We start from the raw sequence: 20,048 nt of genomic DNA on the forward strand, positions 1-20,048 counted from the left end.
AGAGAGCATGTTGAAACGGTAACCCTTAAAACAAGTTGTCAAAGGGGTCGGTTCCTGTAAAGCTTTGAAAGCTCCATCAAGTAAATTAAAACATGGTCGTGTAAAAGGGCAACACCTTCTGCTGTGCCCATTTTAGGCTAATATAAAAGAAAATTCGGAATTGGAAATCATTTGCTGCTGGTCTGCATGGATTTTGTTAGTGTACAATAAAACAGGCATTCTGCAGTTTGCTTTTAAAGAGGACACTCTGTGATCTTTAAGATGTTTTTCCTTAACTTTCTCGTTTCAGATAGGGATCCTCAAACTTCTTTTATAGTTCTTGCTGGTCCCAGGAACCACACTAGGTCGGAGAAAAGGGAATGGGATTGGGGTGGGGGGCAGAAACCAAGTACTATTCCTGGAATTATGGGCTTCTTCCCCCCCCTTCACTGTTTATCTATTCTGCACCACTCAGCTGTTCTCTGTTGCAGAGAAATAAAAGTTTAGTTTAAAAAGTATGTTAGAACAAAGCTACAGAAATTGCCTGGAATTTCCTTCAGTTTCAGCCATCTGGCTTTCATTGCGTACTTCTTTCCCCTCCTCCACGTACGTTTACCAAATCTTTTCAACACACGCTGGCCGAGCTATCAAATGTTTATAATTAATAACAGTCAGACTCCTTTTTTTTTTTTTTTCTTTTAAGGGAGTGCTTTCTGGCTTTCCTTGGCTGCTCGTGTCATAACTATTTTAAACCAGGGAGATGGTCAGTAAAGCTTAATTACTAAGACGTAGTTGAATAAAAGAGAAAATTGAATCAAATTGAAGTCCTGAATACAAACTAAAAATATTTCTCACCAAAAATGAAAGGGGAAGGAGAAGAGAATTAATTATTCTAAGTGTCTACCATGATCCTATTTTAGAGATGAAGAATCTGAGGATCCGAAAAGGAGTATGAGCTCTCGAAGGTCACATAGCTAAACGTGACAGAGCAGGATTTGAACACAGGTCTTAATCTACCCGCGGGTTTTTATTTTGGTGGTCTCAGGGACGGGGAAGATGTCTAGTGCATGTTACTAAGGGAAAAATCAAGTTCCCAAACAATATGCATAATCCAATCTCATTTACAAAGGGAAGAAAATCTTATACATTTGTATATGTTCATGTATATATACAAATGCATGGAAAAAGGTCGGGAAAAGTACCGAACCATTAACAGTGATTTTCTGTGGGAGAAGAAGGGTGTGGAGCTGTACAGCGTGGTGGTGAAAGGGGGGAATGTGCCTTTCTTTCTTCACAACTTCTGCTGTGCCTGAGTGTCAAAGAATGAGAATATTCATGTATCACGTGTAGAACTCCAATACTTAGTTTTTAAAGTAGAAACAGGAGGCTGACCACTTTCCTAATGACTGATCTTAGCTCCTTTTTGGATATTTCTTCCCTTACATGGATCTAACCCACCAGTGAAGGCGGGCAGGGTTGGGGGGCTTCTAGATGCAGATTACTCAGAGGGTGGTAAAGGCACCTAAAATAATTTTTCTTCCGCGTACTGATACCTTCTTTGCTATCAACTTGGATGCAAAATTCTCACAATTGTCAGCTCATAAGCAAACATGGTCCTAATTTCTTCTGGCCAATGGTAGGCCAGGTCGTTAAGGGATTAATACCTGGCCTCGCTGTACTACCTTCCAATGCTCCAGACAATCAAACCCCTCCCTGGGTGTCCACTCTCCCCTCTGATAAAAGCTTGTCTTCGTATTCTTACTCCGAGGATACTTTGCCATACATGGCTGCTAACATAAAGGGTTATTTATCTTAAGGCTATTTATGTTTTAAATTGATACGTAAAGCCTTAAACATAAAGAAGAGACTCTAATAATAACATTTTCAGCACCATCTGTTGGGTGGGAGGGACAGGATAAGAAGGATGGAGGGGAGAGAGCACACTTATTAGGGTTGAAGCATTTTGCTATGGAAAAAATTTGACCCTATAGTCCTTATACTCTTTTATTCAATAAGCACTTAATAAGCACCTACTTCGTGTCAGACAGTATGCTAGGCGCTAGGTGGATAGAGAGGAGGATTAAGACATAAAGCTGACAGCAAGGACTTTAAAATCTAGTCCTCTTCCATACAGATGGCCAACAGGCACATGAAAAGATGGTCAATATCACTCATTATAAAATACAAACCCAAAGTACAGTGAGGTACCACCTCACGCTGGTCAGAATGGCCACCATTATAAAGTCTACAAATAATAGATACTGGAGAGGGTGTGGAGAAAAGGGAACCCTCCTACACTGTTGGTGGGAATGTAAATTGGTGCAGCCACTATGGAGAACAGTCTGGAGGTTCCTTAAAAAACTAAACATAGAACTACCATATGACCCAGAAATCCCACTACTGGGCACGTATCTGGAGAAAACTCCAATTCGAAAAGATAGACACACCCCAGTGTTCATAGCAGGATTATTTATGATAGCCAAGACACGGAAGCAACCTATGTCCACTGACAGATGAATGGATAAAGAAGATGTGGTACATATATACAATGGAATATTACTCAGCCATATACAAGAATGAAATGATGCTATTTGCAGCAACATGGGTGGACCTAGAGATCATCATACTAAGTGAAGTAAGTCAGCCAAAGACAAATATAGTATGATGTCACCTATGTGTGGAATCTAAAAAGCGATACAAACAAACTTATTTACAGAACAGAAATAGACTCACAGACATAGAAGACAAACTAATGGTTACCAAAGGAGGAATGCGGGGGCAGGGATAAATTGGGAGCTTGGGGTTAATATATACACACTACTATATAGAAAATAGAGATACACACTACTATATATAAAATAAACAACAAGGACCTATACTCAAATCTTGTAGCAACCTATAATGGAAAAGACTCTGGAAAAGAATACGTATATATATGTGTGTGTGTGTGTGTGTGTGTGTGTGTGTGTATATATATTATATATATACATAAAACTGAATCATTTTGCTATATACTTGAAACTAACATAACATTGTAAATTGACTATACTTCAATAAAAAATTAAATCTGCAGTAAAAAAATCTAGTCCTCTCCAATAGACAACTACTATTTTTTTACGTGTCCTAAAAAATGCAGGCAGTCCATGTGCACACACAAATTGGTACAATCAAAATACCTCCTGTTTGAGAACACGGCCTTCCTGCTGTGAATAGCCAGGCATGAGAATGTATCTGCCTGAACCTGGTGAAAGTTGGACATGTGCTTCTGATACCAGCTCTGTCGATCACACAGAGGAAATCAGAAGGTGAGTTTCATCTCAGAAAGACTGCCCAGATAGGACGTTCCCTCTAGCGTCTTTGGTGTTCTCTGTGTGATCTGATATCACACACAAGAAGAAAAGCAGCTTCCTTTGGTGTTCAGTAAGACAAATAACTTCCTGGAAAAGCTACTTCTCTTAACCAGTGCCACCTCTTAGAGACATAAGCCCAGTGACCAAGACTCAGAACATCACTTCTGTATATCCCACAGAAAATGCTATGGTTTTTTTTAAACTGGCAGCCCATCAGGGAATACAGGGATCACTGAAAATGTGCAGGGAACACTGATCCACGTACAATAAGAATTGTGAATTAAAGATTTAAATTAGTCCCAAATGAATAGAAGGTGCTTGGGAAAACGACGCACTGCCATGCCCCTACTAATACATTTTCTCTTTCATACACATCCGACATCAACATTCCAAAGGAGGGATTTTCCCCGATGTCAGACTGAAATATTCCACAGGAGATGCACCTCTATACACTTCTCATTTTTAAGATGAAACTCTGTTTGGGCTCTTGGATGGGAGGTAAAGAGAGTGAGTCACATCAGGCCACTTTGGCCCCCTTAGTTGTTTCAATTAGCATCATTCGACAAACACTCAGCTACGTATAGTTGGCCCAGGAAAACCATGCCTGCGTGCAGTAGGACATCCAGCCTGTCAGTCTGACGGTTCGCTGGTGGACATTAAAGCACTGAGTTGACCTGGAGCAAATGCAATAACGTTAAGTCCAAAAGAGTCCTTGTCCTGGAGACAATAAAAAGGTTGTAAATTAAGCTTATCTAATTTAACCGTAATCAGTACTTGGAGGGTGGGAAGTAACGTCTTGTGTCCTACTCCTTCTGCTGCCCCAGGAAGGGAGGGGTTTAGGGGTTGTAAGTCCCAGAAGATGTGCAGTCTGTCCCAGGTACTGACTCCTCGGCCATGCCTCAGCTCATCACAGCATTTGGATGTCATTACACCACTGGAATGTGGTCAGAAAGACCCTCATGCTTGCTTTTAAAGTGACGGTCAATAAGTAGAACAGAAATGATATCAATCATTAGCACAAAGCAGCAGTAACAGCAGTCCAACGCTCCTGCCTACAGAGCCATGAAGAGCTGTGGGATTACCGGAGCAGGACGTGGTGACCTCAGATTATCTCGTGCAGCTAATTTATTTTGCAGATATGGAAACAGAAGGGGCAGACGTCTTGCCCAATGTCACACAGCTAGTGGGTGGCCGAGCTAGGATGAGAGGCCAGGCTTCCTGACCTGCCAGCCAAGGCCCTTGCAGGCTGTCCCTGCTGTACGCCTTCTGCTGCTTCCTATTAAGGAGACTGCAGTCAAATGGAGGGGTTTGGATCCCTTGCCCATGCAGCAAGGTCTTAGACTCGCTGATAAACAGTGAGGTCAGGACAGAGATGTGCACAGGGATAGAAAAAGAGGTGTCTCAATATTCTATGCGCTGGATCTAGGTTTTTCTTGGCCCAGCTCTTGACTCTATTTTACGCTGTTACTCCCATGGGTGGGGTAGCGCTCCAAGCAGTGGCTAACTGATTTTCTGGCTGCCTTGGAGAATATGGCACTAGTGGCCCTCGTCACTTCTGCATTTGAAGAGGGAAGCCAGGCCCACCCTTCAGACTAATATACAGAATAACTCTGGTGATGAGCAGGAGAGTGTCACTGTGGGGTGGTGCCCTGAGATGATCCGAGGAGGCCTGCAGTCTGTATCCTCTAAGTCCCCGAGAGAGGCATCTAGTTGGCTGAGAAGTAAGACAGGCAGCATTAGCCTGACCAGAAAACTATCGTTAATTCCTGTAGGCAACACATTGCTTCTCACATGATACCTTGCAGAAACAGAAGAAATATCCTTCAGAAATAGCAACCCTCTCCGTATGTAGGACATGATCCGGGAACATTCTTCAGCCCATCAGCAGACTTGAAAGTCTGGCTTTGGTTCTTTAAATGTCTCCCCTTTGAAACCAGAATCATAGATGAGATGGTTTAGCTTCTACAGAGACTTGCTCCAAACACGTGTATGAAGGAAAGTCTCTCAAGACCCCATAACATTGCGTAGGCTGAAGCAGTGACTGGATTGATGAACTAAGACTCAAGGTTGGATAATAATGAGACCCAGGCAGGGCTGAACAATGATATGCTCTAATTGATTTTATGCATGTGGAATGACAGATGCACACCCCCGATCATGCTATAATGAATCCGCATGCTGTGTGTGCATACAGATTTCATGGTGGGTCAATTATACCACCCAGATCCTTCAGTTCCTGCAATCCGCAAGCCAATCTGTTACCAGGGTGGGAGGGCTCGGGGCACAGGCTGAAAGGTGGCAGAGACCGTAAAGCCTGTAGTCAGTTCTCATTCCCTCCAGGAGAAAGCAGCAGTGGGGCCTGTGCACATACCAGCCACACCACGGGGCTTTGCTTCAGTGCACGGAGCATGAGCTTCTGCACCCCGGACCACTGGGCTGGAATTCCAAAGCCCTGGTTTCAATTAAATTCAAGTGGATTTGACTAAAAGTTTGAACCGACGCTAATTGGTTTTCAAAACACTGGGTAACAATAAGCGTTCTGGTCTTGCCCATGGACAGACGTACCCCGTTCTGAACATGCTCCTGGGCAGCAGGGCGGCCAGTGCGCCTCTTACCTTGCCGGGCAGGGATCCAAACTGCAGGATTTCAGGAGCTGGGGCGGCCGCTGGCTGGTCACGCACAGGTTCTCATCCGCGGGCTCCCGTGTCTGTTTGTTCAGGCAGATCACCACCGCCTCCTGGACACCTGTGTACAGATCACACTGTCAAGGCCAGAGTGGGCGTGTGGGCGGTGAGCAAGTGTAGACAGGGCAGCTGGTGGGAGGTCTCTGCGACTGGGAGGACTCGCTGCGTGTCAGGCAGTTGAGAGTCCGGGGCTGCCCATCTCGTCAGGCATCAAGCCGTCTGGAGAAAGCACTCAGAAGTTTGTGCCCCTTAAGGAGGGCAACTCCGCCAAAGTGGGGAGGCTGCTCCCAGCACTGCTGAAACGCTTAAAAAGATGCCACCCGGCTATGCACCCGCCAGTGCTGAAACAGGATAATTTAAAGCAGAAGGAGAGCAGGTTGACCAAAGTAGTGACCCCGAGACCTTCACACACTGTATTCTAATCAACAGGAGATGACGGTATTGGGAAGGCAGGCCCAGAGCCGTGTTTGAATGTCCAGCATTCTGTAAATTGCTGTGCTTCTGGGGCCTTGCATCTAGGGCTTTGCTGCTTTCCTTCTGATTCGGGTTCATTTCTTTAGTGACCTAGAGCAGCTTGGCAAGTTGGAACAACGAAAGAGAACAAGACGCCTAATGACGAGTGACATCCATGGAAGACAATGTTCCCACTGCCACCCACATGCCCCTAACTACAGACCTAGTAAAACAGGAGTTTGAGGAGCGACTGGCGTACGGTTACTTGGCGGCTCTTCCAAGGCGGGGTGTAGGATCTCTCATGGAGACTTTCATGGGACAGGGACACATGTAACCATGTGTCCAGATATAATAGACATCCTTGTCTTGTTTCTGATCTTAGAGGAAAAGCTTTCAGTTTTTCACCGTTTTGTATGATGTTAGCTGTGGGCTTGTCATATACGGCCTTTATTATGTTGAGGTACATTCCCTCTATACTCGCTTTGTTGAGAGTTTTTATCATGAATGGACCTTTAATTTGGTCAAATGAATTGAATATCGTTAAATTATATTAAATTTAATGTAATATCCAGACATTTCATCCTGCTTCCCAGTCATAAAAGCAGTAGCAAAAATCCTCTGAGTGAACATTATTAGCCAAGTATTGAGGCTAGGGTCCTGACATGCCCCATTCAATCCTCTCAACAACTCCATGAGGCAAGCACCGCTTTTATCCCCATTTTACAGATAAGAAAACTGAGGCTTAGAAGGGTGAAAAAACTTGTCAAGGTCATACAGTTGATAAATGGTGAAACTGTAGTGGCTGTGCCTTAGCACTGGAGCTTTAATGACTGACAACGCTAACATTCAAAAATACTAAGAGGATGTTACATCTGCTGGAGATCTTCAGGAATAAACTAGACATTTGTCTGGAATCATCTCAGCAGAATTCAGTTTAAAGAAGAAGAGAGACAGGACATTCCTGATAATTTGCTTTCAGTCACTCATAGCTATATATACAAAGATATGTACATCTAAATGTACCTATGTGTTGTTAAATATTTGTATGCAGTTATAGCAGAGTATGTGACAATCCATATAATAGTTTTATATATAAATACACATACATTTTCTTTTTAAAATCTTCTGCATTGCTTCTTCAGATAGTACCTAATATAGCACGACAGACCTATCACTTCTCAGCCCTGTCGCTTCCCTCCCCCTATCTACCCTGTGTTTCCCCAAGAAGTTATCACCCCAATCAATAGGCTAATGCTTTCCAAGGTGACGTTACACTGACTTCGAGAGGTCACTCAGCAAGCCACCATTTAAAAAGTGACATTTTAAAGCCTGAATCAGAATCGCCTTTCTTTTTTCCTAGGAAGTCTGACAAATCAAACACTAAAAAAAAAAAAAAAAAATCAGTCACAATATTTTCCCTGTCAGCTTTCTTTTTTCTAAGCCTTTTACGAGCTTCAAAAATTTAATTTAAATATATCACGGCCAGTTCAGGGTGAAGCATTTGAGATTTATGCTAGACATTCAAGATATTCCATCATATTCTGGAATGCTGACTCCAGGGTGTCCTCTTGGTTGCAGCTGGAGTGAGCCACTTGAAATTCATGGTATGATGATATAGCAAAACGCTTCACAAGAAATTGTTGATATCTTCATTGATACTTCCCACCAGAAGAGTCTGGCATTATTAAGGTCATGATGACAAGGCGCTAGATGAGGCGAACTGTTCCATACAGAATCTAGAGCTGTGATTCTGTTTGAAGTTAAGGTTTCAATTCATTTGTCTACCTGGTAGTATTCCAGAGATTCTAAACGTTACTCTAAAATAAAATATATTTTGGCTTTAGTCAGCTATTGAAAAGCTTATGAATTTGAGTTGGCAATCCCTGAGGCAGGAAGTGACCACAGGGCTTTTGTCACCTGCCTTACTTGAAAAGGCTTGCTTGGGGCAGGGCATGTATTGGGGGTGTATGAGTAATGCGACCTGTTTCCACTTTGTGAAATCCTTGTTTACAGAACTGAGGTCCTTTCAGGACTGCATGGAATGGGACTGCAAGGGTTAAAGTTTCTAAAATGACATCAGTAATCTTCTGAGATACGTAGAACACATTTACATGACCCCAGCCAATAATCCTAGCTCAGGATAAAAGTCGCCTTCGGGTTGGTTAAATGCTGAGATTAAGAAGCGTTCTAGAATTACTACCTTCTAATCTAACGTCTTCTAGAAGGATGCCCTCGGCCTCCGCAACACTGCATTCAGGGTCAGTTGTCATAGCATTCCTAGATGGGGGGTGCGGGAGGCTAAGGGCAGAGCTCCGTCGTAATGAAGGAGGATCTGGGACCAGCCCTGTGGTCAACACACAAGAAATTTTTGTGGCATTAATGAATGAGATGCCTAAAGGGCAGGGCATTCCAAAGCAGAGCGTGCAATCTGGGCCAAGGGGCGGTGGGAAGGAATGGGGGCCTGGAGGAAGCAACGTGGCGTGAGGGAGCAGCCCTGGCATGGCGGTGTGGGAAGCTGGAGAGGGAAGACGTGTGAAGACTTCACCTGTCAGTTCACAGTATACTGGACTCAGGGCAGTCGGGCCGGGATGTGAGAAGTTAGCTCATCAAGTCTGTGCTACTTCCCAAATGGGCTAATTTTTGCACTGAGAAGGACGTTTTAAACCAACACAGAACACACGTGTATGTACGGTCCTTTCCGATTCTGAGTTTTCCTTTCTTGACAGAAGCAAAAGGAGAGGACTCATAAGGAAAAGGGAGCAAGATGCACAGGATTTCACCTTTTATACTTGCTGAAATCAATTTCAAGTTTTCCTTCGGCTAGATTTTTTTTTTTTTTTTTTGCGGTACGCGGGGCCTCTCACTGCTGTGGCCTCTCCCGTTGCGGAGCACAGGCTCCGGACGCGCAGGCTCAGCGGCCATGGCTCACGGGCCCAGCCGCTCCGGCGGCATGTGGGATCTTCCCGGACCGGGGCACGAAACCGTGTCCCCTGCATCGGCAGGCGGACTCTCAACCACTGCGCCACCAGGGAAGCCCCTTCGGCTAGATTTTAATGTCGATTTTACCATCTAGGAGGTCAATAAAGCTGTTCACGTTCAAACCTACTCTCCTTGACTACACCTATCCGTTCACATATGGAAAATTAAAATATAACCAGGAGATGTTAGTGAGACAACAGGACACAGATCTGAACAGGTTAGGCTCACTTTCAATCTTCCAGAAAATGGGATTTTCAGTGTTTATATCTCCCAGAATAGCAAAGTTGTTACATGATATTTGATGACAGCTTGGGGAAACGCAGCCACCAACTACAGCCTAAATTACTAACTAGTTCCTTCTGGTTGCTACCTCTGCTAGGTGAAAGGTTACTTTTGTGTCTATCCAATTTCATCTCTTGAGGTTGCAAAAAGAATAAAATTAGCTAGACTGGTCTTATAACCCCAAATTGATTTAAAATCGATGTGTTAATCCTGCAGATTTTTGATTGGCTTCAGCAGGAATGATTAAAAATATCTTCAACCTTGTGGGTTATATCTTAGTGAAAGATCAAAGTTGGTAGTACCATAAAATGTTACTGCCAAACAATGACTTCAAAATATACATATCCCGTATACCAAAATAATTTTTTAGTGTGTCTGGGCATCATATGGACCATGTGACCCGAGCATGTTTTCACCACTTTGGAATTTTCAACTTTTAACATTTTAGGCTTAGATATATTACCTTGGCACAGTGACACAACCGTAGGTAAGTGTGCACAGTTGTTGACAGATAAAGACCTAACTGGATATAAATGATGTACACTTTATGTTATACAAAGATGCTCAGTTCCTACAAGCCGACATCATTTGTGTATGAAATATACAAATCTTATTTCCAGATCAATAGCTTCTGAAAACCTTTTAAATGAAAAACTTTCCACATACTCTCTACGCTTTGAATTTTTTACCCCTGGTTGAGCAGCAGAATGGTTAGAATCTTAAAGATAAAGGTATCTGGTCATTTATATATTCCATTACAGCATCATTTTTCCCATCTGCTCATAAAGTTCATGGCTTGACTTATAGCTGAGAATCATAACTGAGAGATCATAAATAATCGTTTTCAAAGCACATTCATTTTAGACTAAAGATCGTGATTGTTCAATTCAGGTGATCATGGAAATTGGAGATATGATCATGGAAAGTGGAGATAAACACACACCATCTGAACTCTTGAGTCATTCACTATGTTGGAAAGAATCAACTGTAGCCACTGCTGTGTCCTTTCCACCTGGCCTCTGAGCTCCTGCTGGGGCTCAGAGATCACCAAAGCTTAGTTAATACTTCTCCCTCATTAAGCATGGAAGAAAAGATGTCCTCATTGTGAGTGGAGGGCACCACAGGACATGGATTAGCGGAGTTCCAAGAAACTGTCTTCCAGAATCAGATGGAAAATTCTAGGTTTTAAAATAATAGGCTCTCCATGAAAACACTTAAGAACTCCATGGTTTGAAATTGGAAGGCTTAGAAACAAAACGAGAACCTCAAGGTCAAGACTATTAAATGCTTACGAAGCGACCTAATGGAGAAAATTGATTTCTCTGCTCGTACTTGTTCCATTCCTTTTCAACTACGCATGAACAATTTGGGCACATGTATTCTGACATTCCCAGTAATGAGAAAAGATGCTTTTATAAAAGAGTTTCCAAAATGTCATGGTTTAGAAAACAGTTTGGGGAAATAATTTTAATATAGATATTTTTATACCAATTAAGTAAGAAACTTTGCTGGGAATGCAGATCCTCAATGTGACAACAGGGGTTACTGATAGCCAGTGACAGGGATTTGATGGGAAATCAGCTAGCGTTTCCTCACCTATCAAAATCTCTCTTGGGAGTAGACACGGGAGACAGTGTTGACATGCATCTAATGCATTTTCTACAGTGGTACAAAAGATCGTAATCTTAAAGAATTGATTGTTGATTTAAAATGCCTTCTTCTCCCACCACAGTTCCATTACTAACACCTGAAATAGAAAAATCACTGAATCCGTTATCACCATGAACTAGACCTAAGAGAACCAGGTCAATATACATGGAAACATTGAACATTATTTAAATAATATTCATTCAATGAGAAAGCTTCAGGAACTCTCTAAGTGCTTAAAGAAGTGAGGTATGATGAAAAGACCCTTGACAGAGAAATGAACAGCAGGCCTAGTCCCAAATGTCACTCACTAGCTGTGTGATCTTGAAAAAGTCACTCAGCTTCTCTGTATCTCAGTTTTCTCATCTATAAAATGGCAGTGGGGTCAGGATTCTTTAAATTCTTTCCAGTTCTAGGTAACCACAGTGTTATAATTGCCCTTATACACCCTTTCCCTTTGTCAATAGATATTGCTTTGGGAATCAGCTGAGTAAATCAGATGGGCTGTACCCTGTCCTTGGGAACAGCAGACTGCTTGTCATCTTGGGTCTTGGTTCATACCACATGCACAGAGGCAAGGGCATGCACAGATAAATAAAAGTAAATGTTGAGAGCACTGCCAGGTCAGTGTCAACTTTGTTTCTCAGTCAGATATGCTAAGATATATTGCAAAATGTCAGAATGACAACTAAAAGTAAAAGCATTACTTGTGATGGCTACTCATAGCTGACAGTCTAAAAAGCTGCTCAAGCCCAAAGAGAAATACATCTGTGTTTCATTCAGTCCGCTTTACATTTAGAATGGCTTCCTCCCCCTACTTATCATTCTTGGACTAGAGGCAATCACGTGACACAGTTGCACGCAGAGAGAGAAGTTACAGAAAAAGGACAAGACGGTGGCAAGGATCTGAGCCAGATCCCCCTTCTTACCTCCTCCACATGACTCGGAGCACTTGGTGAAGCCCTCATACTCCCAGTCGTAGAGCTGGTCAAAATCCTGCAGGCCACCGAAGAGGCCACCCGTCTCTTCCGGGTTAAACTCAGGAACCTCCCCGTTGCAGGGTCCTGCGTAGCAGGGGCGCTGCGATGCCGGCTTGGGCCCTTCACATTCGTCAACGGGCAGGTCGGCCACGGACTGAGAGAAAGACAGGAGCACCTGGCACCGGACTATTCGCACCTGGGTCCCCACACCACAGGTGACCGTGCAGGCCGACCAGGCCTCTGGGATGAACCTGCAGTCCGCAAGCAAACAAGAGGACAGGATGAGAAGCCCCAAACAGGAGACCGCGGGTACTGGGAGGGTCCTCATCCCATCTGCCACCGTGGCCCAGTGCCGTCCCAGGATGTGCTCAGGGCTCAGCCACCCTGTCCTGTGCTGGGCGCTTCGGTGTAGTTCATGAGCTCACTTGCCACTGTTTCTGGATTGGTTTCTTCGTGAGTGTCATATGAACCCCCAGCTGGAAAACATTCCAGCCACAGACCACCTGCTTTCTCCCTGCTTTGCACCCACAGTGGTAGCTCTTTGGAGCAGGGAATTGGTTTCTTCTCTATCGATCTAAATCCCAGCACTTGTGCCTCCTGCAGATGCCGGCTATTCTTCCAGCAGAGTAATACTAATACGAAAAACTCTAACAAAATCAGCCCTCAGAGATATTTAAGGAAGTATTTTTTTGTTTTGTTTTTAGTCTGAATTTCAGGTTCTGTAACTTTCTTTGCTTTTCTGCTCAATGTGCTTCCCAAGATTTATTTATATACAGAAAGAGAAAGAGGTTTTTTTGTAAGTTTCCAAGAATGGAGCAGAGCCTTGTTCCTCACACATTCTTTGAATTAGTCTGGACTGCGGTTCTTTTTATATCCTAGAGAAAAGCCCTGCTACAAATTTAAATCCACAGGCATGTCACAGTAAACGAGGGGGCTCTGCATTCATACGAGTTTGTTCAACAGCCTCCAGCGCCTCCCCACCGAGAAAAGCCACATTAGGGAGAACTTGGTTTTTCTCTGAGTTTCTCTAGAATGTAGGACAATATCCAAATTCCAAAAAGGCTTTTTTCCTCCCACTAATCAACAATGGCCATATCTGCAATGACCTTGAGAAGTGCCTAGAGAAAAAAAGCCCAGAGGGAACCACTAACATTTTCACAAAGTTAGTATAATAATCTGGAGAAAGGACTTTGGAATTAAAAAAAAAAAAAATTACTTTTCCATGATCCTACTGCTTTTGAACAGGGAGTCATGCTGAGGAGGCATGCAAACCTGGCTCTTTAACCTTGACTTTGGCAGAAAAGGAAAGAAGTGATAAGAAGGTTATAGCATTAAATCTCAGCAAGTGAAAATAGTTCCTATCTAGTTTAGGGAAACTGAAATTCTAACAGGAAACCAATCCAAGTTTTCAAACTGGAAGAAGCACAATGAAGATGTGGCCCGGGCCCGAGCCTGGGCTGTGTGCAGAGCAGGGGGACTGGCCCGGGGACCCAGACCCATGGTGTCTGAGGCATGGAGGGAGTCCCTTTAAGAAAGGCCTGAGCATAGCACAGGGAGATCAGCTGGGTGCTTTGTGATCGCCTGGAGGGGTGGGATAGGGAGGGTGGGAGGGAGGGAGACACAAGAGGGAAGAGATATGGCAACATATGTATATATATAACTGATTCATTTTGTTGTAAAGCAGAAACTAACACACCATTGCAAAGCAATTATACTCCAATAAAGATGTTAAAAAAAAAAAAAAAAAGGAAAGGCCTGAGGCTTGTTTCCTTTGAAGAGCCATCCCCTAGGGGTGAACGAAGGTCACATACAACCTTGTCAAGAAGATGCCCGAGGGAAGAAGCATCACCCAGAATTATTCCCAAGAAATTCTCATCACAGAGTCACCTCCCTCTTTCTTTTTTGAATTCCTAACCATCTCCTGGCACCTAGAGAACGTGGTGGGGAAAACAGTATCCTAAAAGATTAAAATGACTTTCCCTCTTTAAATAACGCTACCTGTAGCAGTCTTTTAGGAATATAAAACCAAAATCTGCAATCGAAATAATTTTAACCCTCTTATTACACATTCACATCTATCTGCCTGAGTCCTGGAACAAGGATCATAACAAATACACAAGCACTGAATTTTACAACCCAGGTGTGGACAGAAAGGAAAATACATACCAAACTATTTTATGTATAAGAGAAACCTAGAAGCAAATGATAAGTCGGCCAGCTTTGACAATAGTGATGAATAATGCTTGTTTAATAATGTGGTCCTGAATTTTGTTTTCAAATGAAGAAGATGACAAGATCTCAGAAAGAATGGCACCCTATTAGCTTTTCCCATACAGGAGGGATTATTGTTCTGTCGGCTATAATAGCCCTCTTCAGTGACTATTCCAAGAGACCAAGGCTCAAATAGCTTTTTCCGTAAAGGGCCAGATAAGGAAGATTTTAGTCTTTGTGGGCCATGTTTGTGAAGCTTTGTTGTTGCAATAACCTCTGTTTCCATCTTTTTCCTATATATATAAACTTATGACAAGTAGCTAAACTGATTTGTTTATGGATTATCTCCTAGATAAAAAGTGAGTCCCAGATGAAATCTAGGACATAAAGGCTGCACAAATGAAACCCTCAGCTCTCCTTGCCTATAACATGAATCACTTTGCACTTGCTCTCTCTCCAGGACTGGGAAGATACACCCAAAGCACACTAAGTAGAAAGGGGGTGCTACCGACGCCCCATGAACTCACTGCAATGATTGAGACTTGTTTACTTTAAAGTAGCATCTAAATGAAAAAAGTAAAGAAATATGTGTGTGAGGGTGTGTGTGTGTATTTTTGACTGTCGGGATACTTAGGGTTAATCTACTTTATGTCTCCCAAGTGAGAACCTTATCAAGTGTCAAACAGCCTTACTGGCTTATCTCCCAACCCACTATCCTTAGGTCTTCATCAAGTTCACACCAATTAAGAACAATTTGGTCTTTAAGTGGTGCTGTCTTTTGGCAGTCATCCTAATATCTCTAGTGCATACGCTGGATGATATACTATTCTCTCTCACTGAAGGCAGGAGATTGTATTTCAAAAGAAAAATATCTAATAGTGCAAACGGCCAAATGAATAATAACTGTTTTTCATGTGAAACCTTCCCCCATATCCCTAGATCTCCCAACTCTGTATTTACTATCTTGAGCTTTCTGGCCACAAGTGGGAGGAAGCAAGGTCAGTGAGAGGGCAGTCATATGAGCTAGGAGGTTCAACTGCAATGTTTAGAAGACGCATCTTGAGTAGTTCTTGCTGAGTTAGAACCTTTAAAGTGGGACCTTTAAAATGGAGTTAATGTGTCTTTTAAAAATCAGTATATTAATCGTTTTGATGTACAGTGTGTTACTGAAGTTTAATTTGGGTACTTTAAAAATTCTTTTGGTTAGCAGCACTATTGCCAGATGGATGAAGAATGGCTTGGATAAGTGATTTCTTTCAAAGGTGGGCTTGAGCTTCAGAAATGATTGATATGATTTCTGCATTTAGTTTTCCCATCTCCAGGATAAAACAAACAAACGAACAGAACCCTGGCAAATAAGTAACTTATGTTTCTCTCTGGTCTTCTGTTTGCAAGATTCATTGTTCATTTCACTACCAAAATACTTATCCTTTAATTAGAGGTATTACCACAGTCCCTATTACGAAATAGAAAAGAGTGATAATCAAATTCACCTGGAAAATCCCAACGTGGTTTAGTTTATTAGTGGCTATTACGGAGTCAGAAGCGTGGACTGAAATAATAAAAACTATTACTTTATTAATATGATGCTAAAGAGAAACAGTTCACTCTTGGTTAGTCTCACATTACTGCAGATATTAGCCAGACTTAGCTCTAGTTTTATACACACATGGCCTGATATTTTTCTTTTCTCCCTTCCTTTCCTCTCTCCTCCTTTCATATGAGTGTTTGTTCAAAAAAAAAAAATCATTGGGATTATTCAAAATAAGAGTAGCACAATATAGTAGCTCTATAGTTGTGTTATTTTGATGCTGTTAGGAGCCTCACCCCATTCTCTAGTTTCAAAATGCAAATTGAAACTTGCAGAAAATCACATTAGAAATATTTAATTTTTGTTTAGTTTTCAATCTTATAACATTTGAGTTATAAGTTGATAGGGGTTGTGGATTTCTTTTTCCTCTTTCTTTTGGTGATTTTAGGGTGAGGGGAGAGGAGGGAATGAACTGAAGCGTGTAGAAAAAAATTATAAAAACTTAAAAGGGACCCCAAAGGTTACTGAATATTCTGTCCAGTGCATTGTTCCTAGTTATTATAAAATTTTAAAATCTTTCATTGACTGTGAATTATTTTACAACTTTTAAACGGCAGGAAATTGATCATGAGATTCTTTCCCACAGAAATGAAGACTGTCTTGTGGAATGCAATTGGTTGTCCTGTGGAGAGACCCATTTTGCATCTACTTATAAATTCATTTCAGTATTCTTATTTGCCTGAATATATTTGGTTCTTTTAAATTTCCTTTGAGTCGGTTGTAACATATTCCTGGTTTCTTCATTAATTAATGAGGTAAATACAATCTTTGACAGATGTTTATTTTATATGCACATGAGAATCATGATTATCCCTTCCTAAAATTTTCTCACCTAACCAGTGGCCACAGAGGGGTCTGGAGAAGAGTATACTGGAAAAATAAAATACTCTCTAAGTAATTCTATACCAAATTAACCAGAAAGTCTTTTACATAAATATGTCATTTGGGGACAAAAAATTCATCATACGTCATTGGTAAAAATGGCGTTTCATATTAACTCATCTTATTTTTAGTTCAATCTTTCTCTATTCTTTTTCTTTAGTTTTGAAGAGTTGGTTCTTCTCCTGATTCTGGACAATCTTTGAGACAGTAAAATCTTTAGGAAAAGGTGCAGTTACTTAAACCTAGCTGGGCATTTGGGCATTTGTATCGAAGAGGCATTTGGATCTATGAGAAAAAAATAATTGCTGCTGGGTGGGAAAGGAACTAGGAGAGGGAAAGGGAAACACATTCTTTCATCTACTTAGTGATTTATTCAATGTCCCTCAATGAAATTAAAAGGAAAGAGGTTTAAAAAAGAAATCCTCCAAACTAGTAAACAAACAAAAAACCTTTGGAATGTTACAAAGGGCAGGCAACTCTTTAACTGCATCACTCTAGGAGTTTTAAAGTGATTTACTTATAAAATCCATCGTACTAAAAAAAAAAAAATCCATCATACTAAGACAAACTTAAAATGATTATTTAAAAATATAGCTAGCTTTGCATTTCATGTTTGTACGAGAAGTAACCACTGGCTTTTCAACACAAAGCTAGACAATTTCATTAATGAATATATACATCTAATTCACTGACACTGGGTTCTTAAATCAAACTTATTTATGAATTCTTTTGTCATTGTAGCAACTAGGGGCTTGGTTTGTGGGAAAAGTGGTTATAAAGGGAGAGTAGGTGAGAGTTTGGGGGGGATGATGGAACAGTTTTGTATCCTGATTGTGGTGGTGGTTATATGAATCTATGTCCGTGATAAAATTTCATAGAACTATTAAAAAAATGAAGAAAGTGCATGAAAAACGTGTGAAATACAAATAAATTCTATAGCTTTTAATATATATATATATAGCTAAAGCATTAAAGTTTTGAGAGAACACTTATCTAAAATATGCCTCTACATTCACTTAGAACCACACCTAAATCATTCCAAATAAATGGGAATCTAACTTATTGTGAAAGCTTTTTAGTCAAGGATACTTGATCTGAATGTGGAATTATGAAAATATTTCTCAACTGCAGCTGTTAGCTTACAAGTCTCTGGAATTGCAAATAATTCATGCTGGTTATGAAATGCATATTGAAGTCTCCAAGCAAAATTTTGCAAAGGTGCCCAGGACATCACTCTGCAAAACATCTAATAGCACCACTTTTTTTCATACGTTCCTCACATCCTTAAGTATCGCGCCTGAGTTGTGAGGGTCTTCAGCACTGTAAGGTACCTAGTAGCATAAGCAAGAATAGAATGGTTCTAGAAATTAAGATGACAAAACAAATGACAATTTTGATACAGTCACCAATACAATTATTTGAAAAAAAAAAAAAATTCAGTGACTGCCCCGTCTAGTGCTGCTAGCCAGTGATGTGAAGGAAGGACCCAATTCCATAACATTCTAAGGCAGTCCTGGGACAGCAATATTTAGTGGCATTTTCTAAGTAGCTGACTTCTTTTTCTCAGGATAGTGTTGCCCTTTTGGGTTCTCTGAGAGGCACCTGGCCTTGGCAAGAATGCCTCAATGGCTTTCTTGCGGAAATGCTCAGTGCTGGAAGTGGGGGAAGAAAGGCTGACTGCATTAAAGAGCACATTTTCCTTTCAAAGAGACGCTGTACTAGAAGGAAATGCTGCAGGAGATCAGAGTTCTCTCCAAGTTCCAACGAGCCAGAGATGACTGGGCTCTTTCAAAGCCTAGGACCTTGTACATTTGAGTACTCTGTTAAACTCATCTTGTAGGTCTGACCCAGCTTCCTCTAATATGGTTCCAGACAAGATATTAGAAGGATGGGACTTCCCGGGTGGTCCAGCGGTTAAGAACCCAACTAAGCCCGCGTGCCGCAACCACTGAGCCTGTGCACCACAACTAGAGAGCCCACGTGCTGCAACTACAGAGCCCACGTGCTCTGGGGCCTGTGCACCACAACGAAGAGCCCGCACGCCACAACGAAAGATTCCACGTGCCACAACTAAGACCCAATGCAGCCAAAAAATAAATAAAAAAAGATATTAGAAGGAATCTTACTAAAGGAGGGACCCTCTTGACCATCGGGATGTTGTTCGTCTTTAACAATAAGGGAAAAGCCAGAAAAAAGACAGTTGATAATAAATGTTTAAGAGTATTGGTCCCACATTGTCTTCTCTTCCCGACAAATCCAGTGCTCAGTCATCTTGTTTCCGGTAGCGTCCAGCACACCTGATCGTGCCTCTTTTCTTGAATTACTTTCTCCTTGACTTACATGACACCAAGCTTTCCAGGTTTTTGTTTTTCTTTTCTGGTCACTTCCTTCTCAGGCTCCTTTTCTAGATCCTTCTCCTCTCCTCAAACTCTAAATATTGCAGTGCCTGAAGGCTCAGTTTGGTGCGGTCTTCTGATGTGCTCACCAATGATTCTTGGTTTCAAATACCACCAAAGTACAGGCAACTTCTAAGTATTTACCCTCCAGTCTATACCTTTTGTCTGAGCTTCATATCGAAACTTTTTTTTTAAAGTAAGATTTGGGATAGCAAGCCATTTTACTCTTTGGAGGGAATAAACATTAATTTAACACAATCTATTTATCAAAAAATTATGCAGTGCTTCTTATGTGTCAGCCTCACTTCTAAGTGCTTTATAAATAAATGTTGTTAAATCCTAACAATAACCTGATGAGAAAAGAATTATTATTATCTCCATTTAATATACAGATGAGGAAACTGAGATATAAGCCACACACCTAGTAAGGTTTCATGCTCTTAGCCGGTACACATTGACATCTCTCCTGAGTGGCATGTTCACTTGGATATTTCAAAGGTACCTCCAACTTAAAGTGTCCAAAATGGAACTCCTGATTCCCTTTCTCAGCATCCGATTCCTCTTCCAACCTTCTCCATCACAGCAAATGATTCAACTGGGTAGCTAATTGCTCA

At 41.6% G+C, this 20,048-nt stretch overlaps 1 protein-coding gene across 8 annotated transcripts in view; it reads right to left on the bottom strand.

Annotated features, from left to right (window-relative positions):
- The window catches only part of ADAMTSL1 (ADAMTS like 1), a 472,773-nt gene that overhangs the window by 225,764 nt on the left and 226,961 nt on the right, over positions 1–20,048 (bottom strand). For all 8 annotated transcript variants that reach the window (XR_016393555.1, XM_089913199.1, XM_089913195.1 and 5 more), the window contains 2 exons: positions 12,304–12,605; positions 5,945–6,074 (listed from right to left, as the gene is read on the bottom strand). Coding sequence is in view for 7 of the 8 variants with exons in the window: in XM_089913199.1 (XP_089769325.1) it covers positions 5,945–6,074; positions 12,304–12,605 (432 nt within the window). In the remaining variant the exon portion in view is untranslated. The remainder of the gene's footprint in view (positions 1–5,944; positions 6,075–12,303; positions 12,606–20,048) is intronic.

This window comes from Delphinapterus leucas, chromosome 6, assembly GCF_059928025.1.
Source record: "Delphinapterus leucas isolate spDelLeu-1000000601 "Yukka" chromosome 6, BTC_Dleu_Yukka2, whole genome shotgun sequence".
Taxonomy (NCBI): domain Eukaryota; kingdom Metazoa; phylum Chordata; class Mammalia; order Artiodactyla; family Monodontidae; genus Delphinapterus; species Delphinapterus leucas.